Source organism: Salvelinus namaycush, chromosome 32, assembly GCF_016432855.1.
Source record: "Salvelinus namaycush isolate Seneca chromosome 32, SaNama_1.0, whole genome shotgun sequence".
NCBI classification, from domain to species: Eukaryota; Metazoa; Chordata; class Actinopteri; order Salmoniformes; family Salmonidae; genus Salvelinus; species Salvelinus namaycush.
In genome coordinates this window covers 1281892-1297765 of record NC_052338.1, presented here as the reverse complement: position 1 = coordinate 1297765, position 15874 = coordinate 1281892, and the positions used below count along the sequence as shown (strand labels likewise).

General features: G+C 41.0%; 1 protein-coding gene across 1 annotated transcript; it reads right to left on the bottom strand.

Annotated features, from left to right (window-relative positions):
* Positions 1-5426: 5426 nt before the first annotated feature.
* On the bottom strand, positions 5427-13501 carry LOC120027516 (apolipoprotein Eb-like). Its single transcript, XM_038972478.1, has 5 exons — positions 12226-13501; positions 11818-11971; positions 8201-8488; positions 7741-7897; positions 5427-6060 (listed from the first exon to the last, which is right to left on the bottom strand). The coding sequence occupies exons 1-5, from the start codon at positions 12266-12268 to the stop codon at positions 5890-5892; spliced, it is 813 nt and encodes a 270-aa protein (XP_038828406.1). The 5' UTR covers positions 12269-13501; the 3' UTR covers positions 5427-5889.
* Between the last annotated feature and the right edge of the window lie 2373 nt (positions 13502-15874).

Below are 15874 nucleotides of genomic sequence, written 5' to 3'. Positions count from 1 at the left end.
GAAAATTGTTGTAGAAATCTGTTGGCGCTCTCTCTGGACAGGATTGCTGGCTAGCTACAAAACATAGCTACACACGATAATATCAAAGTCAATATCAGCATGTGAAGTAGCTAGTTAGCTGTAAAATCCCTGAAACACACTGCGCTATCAATTTTAGGAGTTACAATCTCACCATGTTCAACCTGGTGGAGATTGTGTCTCGCTCAAAACAGTGAGTGAGGTTGCTATGGCAATGCAATGACCCTGACGGCACTGCAAAGGTCGCTTTGCGTGATGGTAGTTAAAGGACATTGATCTGACGGTGCACTTTGAGTTTGAATGAAATATATACTTTGTCATGACGATATAGACTGATGGATGTGTTCTAGACTAGTATGTCAATGTCATCTATTGTCTGATTTGGCAATCTGGAGTGCAGGTAATTGTTTTAAAAGTATTATGAAATATGCTAGTTTGTTATTGCCTATCTCCAAAGACAAAAACTTTATCGTGATGACGCGGCACGATTTTGGACCAGAAGTTAAATCATGCCATGGTGAAAATAATCATAGAACAGACTATCACCAATTTGAGAGGTGATTCATTCCTTCAGTGGATTATTTGTTTAATGATGACATGAACTTTTTTTTCTTAATAAAAATAAAAATACTAAAATTTATATTATTTGAATATATCCGGGGAATACGTTTTTCTCCCCCCTCCCCAAAATTGTACAGTACTACAAAAATGTGCCTTTTGAATAGATTACGAACTTGTCATACTTTTAAACAGTTACTCCAATCTGTCCTGTTTTCTTTTTTTTCTTTTTGGAAGAGCATTTGGAAAGTACCCCTTTCAGAGCCCTTGACTTTTTCCACATTTTGTTACATAACAGCCTTATTCTTAAATGGATTCTATTGTTTTTTCCCCTCAACAATCTACACACAAAACACCATAATGACAAAGCAAAGCAGGTTTTTAGAAATTTGAGCCAAAAAATTAATAAATGATGTTACATTTACATAAGTATTCAGACCCTTTTCAGTGTTTTGTTGAAGCACCTTTGGCATCAATTACAGCCTTGAGTCTTCTTGGGTATCACGCTACAAGCTTGGCACACCTGTATTTGGGGAGTTTCTCCCATTTCTTCTCTAGAGATCCACTCAAGCTCTGTCAAGTTGGATGGGGAGTGTCGCTGCACAGCTATTTACAGGTCTCTCCAGAGAAGTCCGATAGGGTTCAAGTCCGGGCTCTGGTTGGGCCCCTCAAGTACATTGAGACTTGTCCCGAAACCGCTCCTACATTGTCTTGGCTGTGTGCTTAGGGTTGTTTTCCTGTTGGAAGGTGAACCTTCGCCCGATCTGAGGTCCTGAGCGCTCTGGAGCAGGTTTTCATCAAGGATCTCTCTGTACTTTACTCCGTTCATCTTTCCCTCGATCCTGACTAGTCTCCCAGTCCCTGCCGCTAAAAAATATCCCCACAGCATGATGCTGCCACCACCGTGCTTCACCATAGGGATGGTGCCAGGTTTCCTCCAGACGTGACTCTTGGCATTCAGGCCAAAGAGTTCAATCTCGGTTTCATCAGACCAGAGAATCTTGTTTCTCACGGTCTGAGATTCTTTAGGTGCCTTTTGGCAAACTCCAAGCGGGCTGTCATGTGCCTTTCACTTTAGAGTGGCTTCCGTCTGGCCACACCCATAAATGCCTGATTGGTTGAGTGCTGCAGAGATGGTTGTCCTTCTGGAAGATTCTCCCATTTCCACAGAGGAACTCTGGAGCTCTGTCAGTGATCATCGGGTTCTTGGTCACCTCCCTGACCAAGGCCCTTCTCCCAATTGCTCAGTTTGGCCGGGTGGCCAGCTCTAGGAAGAGTCTTGGTGGTTCCAAACTTCTTCGGGACCTTCAATGCTGGAGATTTTTTTTTGCCACCCTTCCCCAAATCTGTGCCTCGACATAATCCTGTCTCTGAGCTCTACGGACAATTCCTTCGACCTCATGGCTTGGTTTTTATTCTGACATGCACTGTCAACTGTGGGACCTTATATAGACAGGTGTGTGCACATCATATCCAATCAAGTGCATTTACCACAAGTGGACTCCAATCAAGTTGTGGAAACATCTCAATGATGATCAATAGAAACAGCTCAATTTCAAGGATCATCGCAAAGGATTTGAATACTTATGTAAATAAGGTATTTCTGTTTTTTATAAATTAGCCAACATTTCTAAACCTGTTTTTGCTTTGTCATCATCGGGTATTGTGTAGATTGATGAGGGGGGATATTATTATTATTTTTTTTAATAAGGCTGTAACGTTACAACGTCGAAAATGTCAAGGGGTCTGAATACTTTCAGAATGCACTGTACATGTTTTTTTATTTATGTTTAACGTTGTCGATATTGTAACACACTCTAAGGGTGTATTCACATATAGTCCTCTTTTAAAATAACCGATGTCAGTCCTCTTTAAAGTGAACTGGAGGGTAACAAAATGTAGTTATCTTTATAGTGACACTTGCCCTGGCCTTTGAATGAGGACTCAACTCTTTTACCAGTTCACTTCACCTATTTTGTGGACTGAGTCCTCTTTTTTTGCATTCACATTGCTGTGTTTAGAAAAGAACCAACATCTTTTTCCAACATTCACTCAATGCAGGACAAGCCATTCAATCATAATGTGTTATGGGACAGCTAGATATACATACTTACATTTTGGAAGCTAATAGATTGCTTTTAGTTCAAATTTGAGACAAAATAACTGTAATCAGAAGATACGATTAACTTGTAAATATTATTGGTAACAGAACAAATAGCAATTGAGTAACTGCAGATTAAATAATGCTGTAATTGAAAATTGTACACCCAATGTAGGCTACTGCCCCTTTATGAGATAGAATAGATTTTATAGGTTGTTATTCTCACCAAATATGTTGTCTTCTCACACTATTCAAACCCCACGATCAATAAACAGCTTATAAAACTCTCTTAGCATATAGAGCACATATTGCAAACCAATAATCTGAACTAAAAACTCCACACATTTTGGAGTTTCTGTGCATCCTTGACAATTGTTAGTCAATATCCAAAAACAGCTCACATTTTTTCTTCCATCATCTCTCTTGTGGCACCAATGTAAGGGTTTATGGCAGGGGAAACGGTGTTGCTGTAGTCTAGTGTGTTGTGTGGGAATAGTTACATGCGAACCTGGGGAGCTTTGTGTTTACATTGTCCTAAAAAAAGGGAACCGGACCACAGAATTCAAGCGAACCCAACTCAGACCACCTCTCGAGATGGTCTCTGTTCGGTTTGCATCGGGGGCTCTTTTGAGGGGTTTGAGTTTCTTTGGAGTGTTAACAATGTACAATAAATTAAGCGAACTGCACAGAGTTCACAAATATTGGCTGAAAGGGAACAAATGTGAAAACACCTTAAGTTGTGTCCTTTGGGGTAACGGTTAGATCTGCTTTCCAAATAGTCAATTGTTTGGTAAATGGTGATTACTTACCATCTTTGATTTCTGGAAATGCGAAGTGTGGTTTGTGACACTATTGTAATTAGTCATTTTCAAATGTCAAAGATGTCACCATTCAGTAAACATTACTCATTGAATCTTTAAGCACTGTGTATGTACAGCAAAGCTATTGTCAACACAAAGATGTGATGGAAAGGATTGTTATATTGATTCTGTACTGATCATTTTCATTCTTTAGATGTCTCATTATCAATGCAAAAGTTTTTTTTAAAGTTTTTATTTACAGTTGTCTTACAATAAAAGTATCTTGACTTTGACTTTTGTGTTGTTTCCGCTGAAGTTTCTCCACAGTAACTGTGTTTCCATCCACAGTTTTTATGCAAGTAAAGCCATGCCGTATAAATAATAATGAAGAAGGGTGATTGAGACATGACGTGTCGGTACAGACAATTTGTTCGGTCAACATGGCGGGATCTTTTTTTTTTCTCGGTACAATTAATTATCCCACAATTGCAGTGGAAACTCCTTTTATGGGCAAATATATAATAAACCATCATGTCGAATTTAACTTGGGAGTCACGTGATGACATGCTACGTTGTACTACCAGTGCGATGTAGAAAAGCATTAGAGTTTATAAGCAGATTTAAATAACTGATGAACTTCATGGTGGTGAAGTGATGGACGGTGATGAACTTCATGGTGGTGAAGTGATGGACGGTGATGAACTTCATGGTGGTCAAGTGATGGACGGTGATGAACTTCATGGTGGTCAAGTGATGGACGGTGATGAACTTCATGGTGGTCAAGTGATGGACGGCGATGAACTTCATGGTGGTCAAGTGATGGACGGTGATGAACTTCATGGTGGTCAAGTGATGGACGGTGATGAACTTCATGGTGGTCAAGTGATGGACGGCGATGAACTTCATGGTGGTCAAGTGATGGACAGTGATGAACTTGATTCACATTTCTAATAAATAGCAAGTGGTTTATTTACACTGAACACAAATATAAACACATGTAGAGTGTTGGTCCCATGTTTCATGAGCTGAAATAAAAGATCCCTGAAATGATCCATACTCACAAAAAGCTTATTTCTGTCAAATTTTGTGCACAAATTTGTTTATATCCCTGTAAGTGAGCATTTCTCCTTTGCCAAGATAATCCATCCACCTGACAAGTGTCGCATATCAAGGAGCTGATTAAACAGTATGGTCATTACACAGGTGCACCTTTTGCTGGGGACAATAAAAGGCCAGTTTTGTCACAACACAAGGCCACAGATGTCTCATGTTTTGAGCATGCGTGAAATTGGCATGCTGACTTCGCTGAATATTTCTGACTGTAATAAAGCCTTTTGTGGGGATAAACTCATTGATTGGCTGGGCCTGGCTTCCCAGTGGGTGCCTATGTGTGGGAGCCTATGCCCTCCCAGGCCCACCCATGGATGAACCACTGCCCAGTCATGTGAAATCCATAGATTAGGGCCTAATGAATTTATTTAAATTGACTGATTTCCTTATATGAACTGTAACTCAGTAAAATCTTTGAAATTGTTGTATGTTGCATTTATATTTTTGTTCCCTACTACCGGTGCGCCAAGCTTGTAGCGTCATACCCAAGAAGACTTGAGGCTGTAATCGTTGGCAAAGGTGCTTCACCAAAGGACTGAGTAAAGGGTCTGAATACAAATGATGTGATCCTTCCTTAACCCATTGGAAGTCCCACTCAGTTGACTACTTCAAGATGGTGAAAGTCCTCTATGGCGCTGCCCATGCTAAAACGGACTTTTGGGCCCCCGAGTCCTCCATATCTGTAATTGAAACACCTTTGGTGGGAAAAAGTGCATGTTTTTGAATGCAGATTTGAGAATATTCACATAAATCTGTTGCCAATTGGATGGAAACCTAGCTTATGATGATTGTCATATCTATGATCATAAAATAAGAATAACAATTCCCAGATTAGTATAGATGTTTTTATTGGATTGACAGACTTTCACCACAGTCACCAATGTATGTTTTTTTTATTATTACTTACTCACAAAGCCCTTTATACAATTCCCCTACCACAACTGTTCTGTACCGCTAATATACATTTTGATGTTAAGCAGTAATGGCTAGAGTGTGCATCTCTGTGAACTTTATCAGCTAGGCCTTGAAAGGGTGCTTTTTGTAGAGGTGGATGACAATGAGGGAGAGAGGATATTAACACAAGTAGATTTGTTTGGTTGATCTTGGGGATCTGTTACAAGTCTGAAAAGCTCTGTGCTCAGCCAAATATGCATTATGTCTTGTTTACGAATGGAGTGACAAACGAAATGGTTTCTGAAAGGCAACTTCCCTTCCCTTTTTTTAACTTGGGTGAAATATGTGACATAGAACATAGTGAGTGAACTAGACCGTCACCCTAAGCCTGCATGGTGGTATGTTGATTTACATGGCCTCCATGATGGCCTTAGCCTGATCACGGATTACGAGGCCGTAGGGGTTGAACCAGGTGCGCAGTTCCTCCGTTTTGCCCTCGAGGGTGCTGCGGAGGTTCTCGGTGGTCTTCTCCAGCTGCTCGCGGACCTCCTCAGCCCGGGACTCAAGCTTGTCCTTCAGCTGATATAATAAATGCCATTTAGGTGCAGCTAGTTGTAATATAATACAGTGGCAAGAAAAAGTATGTGAACCCTCTGGAATTACCTGGATTTCTGCATAAATTGGTCATAACATTTGATCTGATCATCTTAGTCACAACAATAGACAGCTTAAACTAATAACACACAAACAATTATATCTTTTCATGTCTTTATTGAACACACTGTGTAAACATTCACAGTGTAGGGTGGAATAAGTATGTGGACCCTTGGATTTAATAACTGGTTGACCCTCCTTTGGCAGCAATAACCTCAACCAAACGTTTTCTGTAGTTGCGGATCAGACCTGCACAATGGTCAGGAGGAATTTTGGACCATTCATCTTTAAACTGTTTCAGTTCAGCAATATTCTTAGGATGTCTGGTGTGAACCACTCTCGAGGTCATGCCACAGCATCTCAATCGGGTTGAGGTCAGGACTCTGACTGTGCCACTCCAGAAGGCGTATTTTCTTCTGTTGAAGCCATTCTGTTGTTGATTTACTTCTGTGTTTTGGGTCGTTGTCCTGTTGCATTACCCAACTTCTGTTGAGCTTCAATTGGAGGACAGATAGCCTTACATTCTCCTGCAAATTGTCTTGCTAAACTTGGGAATTCATTTTTCCATCGATGATAGCAGGCTCTCCAGGCCTTGAGGCAGAAAAGCAGCCCCAAACCGTGATGCTCCCTCCACCATACTTTACAGTTGGGATGAGGTTTTGATGTTGGTGTGCTGTGACTTTTTTTCTCCACATATAATGTTGTGTGTTCCTTCCAAACAACTCAACTGTAGTTTCATCTGTCCACAGAATATTTTGCCAGAAGCGCTGTGGAACATCCAGGTGCTCTTTTGCAAACTTCAGACGTGCAGCGATGGTTTTTTTGGACAGCAGTGGCTTCTCCCGTGGTGTCCTCCCATGAACACCATTCTTGTTTAGTGTTTTACGTATCGTAGACTCATCAACAGAGATGTTAGCATGTTCCAGAGATTTCTGTATGTTTTTAGCTGACACTCCAGGATTCTTCTTAACCTTATTGAGCATTCTGCACTGTGCTCTTGCAGTCATCTTTGCAGGACGGCCACTCCTAGGTAGAGTAGCAACAGTGCTGAACTTTCTCCATTTATAGACAATTTGTCTTACCATGAACTGATGAACATCAAGGCTTTTAGAGATACTTTTGTAACCCTTTCCAGTCAACAATTCTTAATCTTAGGTCTTCTGAGATCTCTTTGGTTCAAGGCATGCTTCACATCAGGCAATGCTTCTTGTGAATAGCAAACTCAAGTGAGTATTTTTTACAGGGCAGGGAAGCTCTGTAAAAGTCATTAGCCTAGGGGTTCACATACTTTTTCCAACCTACACTGTGAATGTTTAAATGATGTATTCAATATAGACAAGAAAAATACAATAATTTGTGTGTTATTATTTTAAGCACACTGTGTTTGTCTATTGTTATGACAAATTTATGCAGAAATCCAGGTAATTCCAAAGGGTTCACATACTTCTTCTTGCCACTGTATATTCCATGTAGCAGACACTTTTATCCAAAGCGCTTGCAATCATGCATACATTTATTTGTATGGGTAGCCCCAGCGGGAATCGAACCCACAATTATTGGCAATGCAAGCACCTTGCTCTACTTACTGAGCCAGACAGTGCTCACCTTTTCAGCCTGGGTCGTCAGCAGTTTGCTGAGGATAGCCATCTTATCCTCAGCGCGCTCACGGATCTGGACGTAGTAAGGCTCAAAGCGATCCTTCACGGATTCCACACTAGAGGTGGTTCGAGACTGCAACTCCTCGAAATAGGTGGTCACTTTGCTAAAAAAGAGTGGAGAGGAAGGAGATGTCAAAGACAGGTACTGTACAAAGTAAGGTAAAGCATTCCATTTCATTAGAACTTGTTTGCAGTTAAATGACTCCCTCTATGTGCATGACTACTTATGTGACAGTATTGAACTTTTTTTTTTTTTTTTAAATCAGTGAACAATACATGATGAATTATGACATAACAGCCAACATTTAATTTAAAGACTTCAATCTTCAATCAAACTTCAATCTAAAGACTTCAATACTTTAATTGATTTAGTCTGGCAAACGGCTCCTGCCTTCTCTCTGTCACACCTGCGGATCTCCTCGGTGTCTTTGCTCAGGCGCTTGTTCAGCTTGCGGCTATAGGTGTTGAACCTGTGACTGATGTCATTGGCATTCTGCTCCAACATGGTCTGGAGTTCCAGGGTGTACACTGTGGTACGGTCTTTAGCTTCAGTCATGTGAGCCTGCAACTTGTTAACGAGGAGCTGCACTTCCTTGCCCAGACGTTCAGCGCTGTCCTTAGCGAGAGGTCCCAGTTTGGTCTTCATATCATCACTGTACATATTCAGCTCAGACATGGTGTCTGTGATCAGGGTACTGGGAGGGAAAACAGACAGGTTTATTAACACATAGATCCTATTAAATTACTATTACTATTTCATTTGTAATGTAACAATGTAAACACCTGCTCTTTCCATGACATACTGACCAGGTGAATCTAACTCAACATTAGGAAGGTGTTCTTAATGTTTTGGACACTCAGTGGACATTTATGAAATACATCAGAATAGGTGAGTGTTTGGACTGGGTGAAAATATACATTTTGAAATGTATTTTTTATTTTAACAGGGAATGCATATTGAGATGTACGTCTCTTTTACAAAAGCGCCCTGTATATACAACCTAAATATACACATGATACCCGAACAATACAGTGCATTCTGAAAGTATTTGACTTTTTCCACATTTTGTTACGTTACAGCCTTATTCTAAAATTGATGAAATTAAATGTTTTCCTCATAAATCTACACACTATACCCCATAATGACAAAGCAAAAACAAGTTTCTCAAAATTTGAGCAAATGGTGTAAAAATATAAAACCAAGAACCTGATGGTCACTCTGAAAGAGCTCTAGAGTTCCTCTGTGGAGATAGAAGAACCTTCCAGAAGGACAACCATCTCTGCAGTACTCCACCAATCAGGCCTTTATGATAGTGGCCAGACGGAAGCCACTCCTCAGTAAAAGGCACATGACAGCCTGCTTGGAGTTTGCCAAAAAGGCACCTAAAGGACTCTCAGACCATGAGAAACAAGATTCTCTGGTCTGATGAAACCAAGATTAAACTCTTTGGCCTGAATGCCAAGCATCACTCTGGAGGAAACCTGGCACCATCCCTAAGGTGAAGCATGGTTGTGGCAGCATCATGCTGTGGGTATATTTTTCAGCAGCAGGGACTGGGAGACTAGTCAGAATCGAGGGGAAAGTACAGAGAGATCCTTGATGAAAACCTGCTCCAGAGCGCTCAGGACCTCAGACTTGGGCGAAGGTTCACCTTCCAACAGGACAACGACCCTAAGCACACAGCCAAGACAACGCAGGAGTGGCTTCGGGCCGAGTTTCTGAATGTCCTTGAGTGGCCCAGCCAGAGCCTGGATTTGAACCCGATCGAACATCTCAGGAGAGACCTGAGAATAGCTGTGCAGCAATGCTCCCCAGGCTGAGAGGATCTGCAGAAAAGAATGGGAGAAACTCCCCAAATACCGGTGTGCCAAGCTTGTAGCACCATACCCAAGAAGATTCGATGCTGCAATCGCTGCCAAATGTGCTTCAACAAAGCACTGAGTAATTGGTCTGAATACTTATGTAAATGTCACATTTTAATCCATTTAGAAGAAGGCTGTAACGTAACAAAATGTGGAAAAAGTCAAGGGGTCTCAATACTTTCTGAATGCACTGTATATGTATACACATTAAAATACAAAAACACAGTAATGGGAAGAACAAATAAAACATTGCAAATCACCCAGAAAAACAGATACATTCCTCCACAAGTAAGTCCCCAATCAATACTTTCAATTGCACGAACGGCACCAGAACATCAAGATGAAATGTATTTCGAATTTTGTTCCAGCAATACGGAGCATTAAAACTAAAAGCAGATTCACCTAGCTCGGTGGAGACCCTAGGAACCTCAAGAGTCAACCAATCCAGACAACTCAGGTGACTATACTTCAATAGCAAAGTTATATAAGACAGAAGTGTATGAAGTAGGGCCTTGTAAACTAAAAGGGAGTAATGTAGAGATCTACAGGTCTTTCGCGAAGTCCAGCCAACTTTTTGATACAGGATGCAGTGATGAGGATCAAAACTGTCACTTGTAACAAAACAAAGGGCACTATGGAAGATGGCATCCAAAGGTTTAAAAGTAGTAGCAGCTGATAATATCACCTTCATCAAGAACAGATAAAAAGGTTGACTGAATAATCTGCTTCCTACTGCTTAGAGAAAGGCAATATCTGTTTCTGTAGAAAAAGACAACTCTAAATCTGAATTTAAACGTCAAATCCATAGCAATCCAAATGCCTAAGTATTGACATGCGGGAACACGTTCGATTTGAGAACCATCTAATGAGTGAACATGTAGTTCATCTGAAACATTCTTACGGAAGTCTGAAAACAACATGTATTTAGTTTTGTCTAATAATCACAAGTTTTAAATCAGTAAGGGATTCCTGCATAGTTATAAAAATCTGACTTTAGTTTTGACAGCCAAATCAACAGTCGGGGCAATAGCATACATAATAGTATCATCCGCATATAGATGAAGTTGAACATTTTTAACAGATTGACCAATGGGGTTTGTATAAATAGTGGAGAACAGGTCCCAAAATCACCTCCTGTGGTACACCTTCATGTACAAGAAATTCAGACTTAACCCCATCAATCACGATGGCCTGAGTTCTGTCACTAAGATAACCATGAACAGGTGTCAGAGCTCAGGCCTATCGAGGACAATTTATTCAATAATCATCATCAACAGTATCAAAATCTTTCAACAGGTCCAAAAACAAAGCAGCATTCATTTTGTGTCTAAAGGTCAAGAGTCATAGCTAGACAAGGAACACCACTATCCCCTCCCAGCACAAGAGCTGATTTCCATACTTTTGTAATATTTCCTGCTAATGTTAAATAGAAAATGTGGGTTATTGAGCCAACAATAATGGGTGCTGCACACTTATTAAGCAGACCGGGATCCAATTTGTCGGGCCCCTGTGGATTTCTTGTCTATTGCTAGCAAAGCATCCATGACTTATTTTTCTGTAAATAGGCTAAAAGGAAAGCTTTGACTATCATTTCTCGGATCATTCAGCAAGTTTCCTCTATCAGCATCATTGTGAATAGGCTTTGAAATAACTTCTAAGAGCCTCCTGAAATAAAATGGTGATAAAATGCATTCCTTTTTCCTGTAATAAGGCCAGTTTCTGATTTAAATTTGTTGTTGCAGTGGAGGAAGTAGAACTCTTCAGCGATTGACAGTTTTCCAGAATTTAGCCCATTAAAATCCGAAAGAGCGGTTACATAATCATTTTGCCTTTCTGATTTGACTTACACAATGATTCCTCAGTTGCTTAAAAGCTTGCCAGTCCGGGCCTAAGCCTGTGTGCCTGACCTTGACCCAAGCATCATCTCTTTTATGAATGACTTGTGATAATTCCGGAGTGTACCAGGCATTCCATCTACCTTTAACCCTTCATTCTTTGAAGGGAGCATGATTATTCACAATAGTATTGAAGACATCTGCAAAAAGGCTTGAAGCTAAATGCACATCAGGGAGATATTTCACCATATTTGTTTATGTTTTTGCCAGGATTAATGGCCAACTGTAGGAAAGTAAAAGGTAAATTTGCACAGAAATAAACTCACTCCAGTTCTCTGCTGAGCTGGGAGGCCCTGATGTTCTTCACCTTCTCATCAGCCTTAGAGTTCAGATCTGTTATGTAGTCCTTAAACTGGTCAATTGTCTTCTCCCAGGGAGTTTGGGGCTCATCCTGCATGGGTAGCACCCATGCATGGCAGCCTATAGTTAAGAGAATGGAGCAATCGATTGATTTAAACCAGTTGGTATTTGTATTTCCCCTGTCAATTATCCTGTTGGGTAATGTTTCAGAAAACAAATGTTTTTCCAGAACTGATGAAACCCCAATGATTATCTTAGGTAGGCGGCATCCCAAATGGCACCCTATTCCGTATTTAGTGCACTACTTTTGACCAGGGTGTATAGGGAATAGGGTGGTATTTGGGACACAAACTCAGAAGAAGTAAAAAGGTCACCTGAGAGGACGGCTAGAGCCAGGATTACTGCGACAACCTTCATGGTGATCTGCTGACAATACACCTGTGAACACAATGGAGAATATCGGCTTATACAACAGTAATATACCACTCTGATTCAGTGATTTTATAACAATATTATATACAGGATCACTGATTTGTGTTATATACAGGATCACTGATTTATGACAATGATATACAGGACTTTATAAATGCCCTTATTTATGCACTGGAACTTTCTCAGTTTACAAAAACAAACCAAGCACTACTTACACAACATGGAATCAATGAATATTAGTAGTATTCACACTTTTCTTGTTTACTGAGGTACGAATAGTATAATTTTGTATATCTTGAAAGTCAAACAGCAATGATCAGGTGATTAAAACATAATATATATTAAGTAAATAACTGACCTTAGAGATCCTCTGTGGTGATGTTACTGTAAGTAAACACTGAGAGACGCTCACTGAGTATTTATACAACTTTGATTGCTCTGATGCGATCCCATAAATGCAAGGTGAATGGCCAACCTGTGTCCGAAGGTCCCAACACAGAGTGAGTTGTCATTTTTTTATTGCTGGATTATAATTTTGTTCCACGTTGCACAATCAAGCTGTTATCACTATCAAGCACTCTCAAAAGAACAGACATGATACATACAGGTGATTCACAGCTTAATACGGTCCAGTAAAAGCATCCAGTAAAGCTCCTAATATGCTGAGACTTAAAGGTGAAACCAAATCCCTTGGTGGGCCTCCGTCACTGGTTTTACCTACCCTGTCTTCTCAGATCAAGGTAAGGAGATGAGTATAGAAAGCCAATTGTCAGTATTCATAGTGTTAGCCAATTGGAAAGTGTCCTATCAATGTACTATTCCAAAGGTTTATGTTTAATGACAATGGCAGAGAGCATGCCTGATATCAGCAAGCTCAGATCACACTGATATGATGTGATATTGTTTAGCGGCCTTTGGCCAGCAAGTCTTATGCTGTCATGGTTTATATTGGTCTCCAACACATTGGTCAATGTTTCTTGATTCGGTCTATAACCTGGAATACTTTTGACCTTTGAAGTCATTGTCAGTGTTCCAGACACTAGCACATGGATAGAAATTCATTGGAGTAATGATCAGTGAGTGAGAAGTTATTGCAGTGTTCTTACCACTACCATTATTCCCACGCTCTTCTCAGTTTACATCAACCATTCCGCCATCAGATTTGCCACCAATGCTCCTTATAGGACACGTCACTGCACTCAAGTCTTCTGTAAACTGGTCATCTCTGTATACCCGTCGCAAGACCCACTAGTTGATGCTTATTTATAAAACCCTCTTAGGCCTCACTCCCCCCTATCTGAGATATCTACTACAGCCCTCATCCTCCACATACAACACCCGTTCTGCCAGTCACATTCTGTTAAAGGTCCCCAAAGCACACACATTCCTGAGTCTCTCGTCTTTTCAGTTCGCTGCAGCTAGCGACTGGAACGAGTTGCAAAAAACACTCAAACTGGACAGTTTTATCTCAATCTCTTCATTCAAAGACTCAATCATGGACACTCTTACTGACAGTTGTAGCTGCTTTGTGTGATGTATTGTTGTCTCTACCTTCCTGCCCTTTGTGCTGTTGTCTGTGCCCAATAATGTTTGTACCCTGTTTTGTGCTGCTACCATGTTGTTGTCATGCTGTGCTGCTACCATGCTGTGTTGTCATGTGCTGCTGCCATGCTATGTTGTTGTTTTAGGTCTCTCTTTATGTAGTGTTGTGTTGTCTCTCTTGTCGTGATGTGTATTTTGTCCTATATTTTAATTTTATTTATTTTTAATCCCAGCCCCCGTCCCCGCAAGAGGCCTTTTTCCTTTTGGCAGGCCGTCATTGTAAATAACTGTAACTAACTGACTTGCCTAGTTAAATAAAAGGTTAAATAATACAAAATAAATCCACATTTTGTTGTGTTACAGTCTGAATTCAAAATGGATTAAATAGATTTTCTTCTCACCCATCTACACACAATACCCCAAGGGGAAAACATGTTTTGAGAAATGTTAGCAAATGTATTGAAAATGAAATACAGAAATATCTACATCCTGAACCAGGATTTCCTCTAGGAAATCAGCTAGTAACATTTTCAGACAGCCTCGGTCTATAAAATGTTTAGTCCAGAGAAGTGTCCTTTGATACAATACTTGGGGATCTATTCAATCTGTATCGCTGAAGATCCGCTTTAGAATTTAAAAGTCATTTCTGATTGAGTCAACATATAGCGTTTACCATGAATTAATTCTCCCCGACCACAGGAATATAATGCCTTTAATTATCAATCGCACTATAAAGCAGATCTTCAGCGTTAGGAAGGTGTTCTGAATATTTTGTACACAGTGTATATGTTGTGAACCGAAAACGTCTAGGATTAACAACGGCTCAGCAGCGAAGTGGTAGGCCACACAAGTTCACAGAACCGGTCTGTCCTCGGTTGTAACACACACTCCCGAGTTCCAAACTGCTTCTGAAAGCAACATCAGCACAAGAACTGTTTTGTCAGGAGCTGGCCGAGCAGCCGCACACAAGCGCAAGATCACCATGCGCAATGCCAAGAGTCGGCTGGAGTGGTGTAAAGCTTCCATTCAAAACGCATTCTCTGGAGTGATGAATCACGCTTCACCATCTGGCAGTCCGACGGACAAATCTGGATTTGGCAGATGCCAGGAGAACACTACCTGCCCCAATGCATAGTGCCAACTGTAAAGTTTGGTGGATGAATAATGGTCTGGGGCTGTTTTTCATAGGCCCCTTAGTTCCAGTGAAGGGAAATCTTAACCCTACATCATACAATGACATTCTAGATGTTCCTGCGCACAAAGTGAGGTCCATACAGAAATGGTTTATCGAGATCGGTGCCCTGCACAGAGCCCTGACCTCATTTTCAGGCCTCCAGAGATGTTCGTTCGGGTTCAAGTCTGGGCTCTGGCTGAAGCACTCAAGGACATTCAGAGACTTGTCCCGAAGCCACTCCCGAGTTGTCTCCCAGGTTTTCATCAAAGATCTCTGTACTTTGCGCCGTTCATCTTTCCCTCAATCCTGACTAGTCTCCCAGTCCCTGAAAAACATCCCCACAGCATGATGCTGTCACCACCATGCTTCACCGTAGTGATGGTGCCAGGTTTCCTCCAGACGTGACGCTTGGCATTCAGGCCAAAGAGTTCAGTCTTGGTTTCATCAGACTCTCATGGTCTGAGAGCCGTTTAGGTGCTTTTTGGCCAACTCCAAGCGGGCTGTCATGTGCCTTTTACTGAGGAGTGTCTTCCATCTTGCCACTCTAGCATAAAGGCCTGATTGTTGGAGTGCTGCAGAGATGGTTGTCCTTCTGGAAGGTTCTCCCATCTCCACAGAGGAACTATGGAGTGATCACCATTTAAGAAGGATGGAGGCCACTATGTTCTTGGGGACCCTCAATGCAGCACATTTTTGGTACCCTTCCCCAGATCTGTTCATCGACACAATCCTGTCTCGGAGCTATACAGACCATTCCTTCGACCTCATGGCTTGGTTTTTGCTCTGACATGCACTGTCAACTGTGGAACCTTATATAGACAGGTATTTGCCTCTCCAAATCATGTCCAATCAATTTCATTTTACCACAGGTGGAC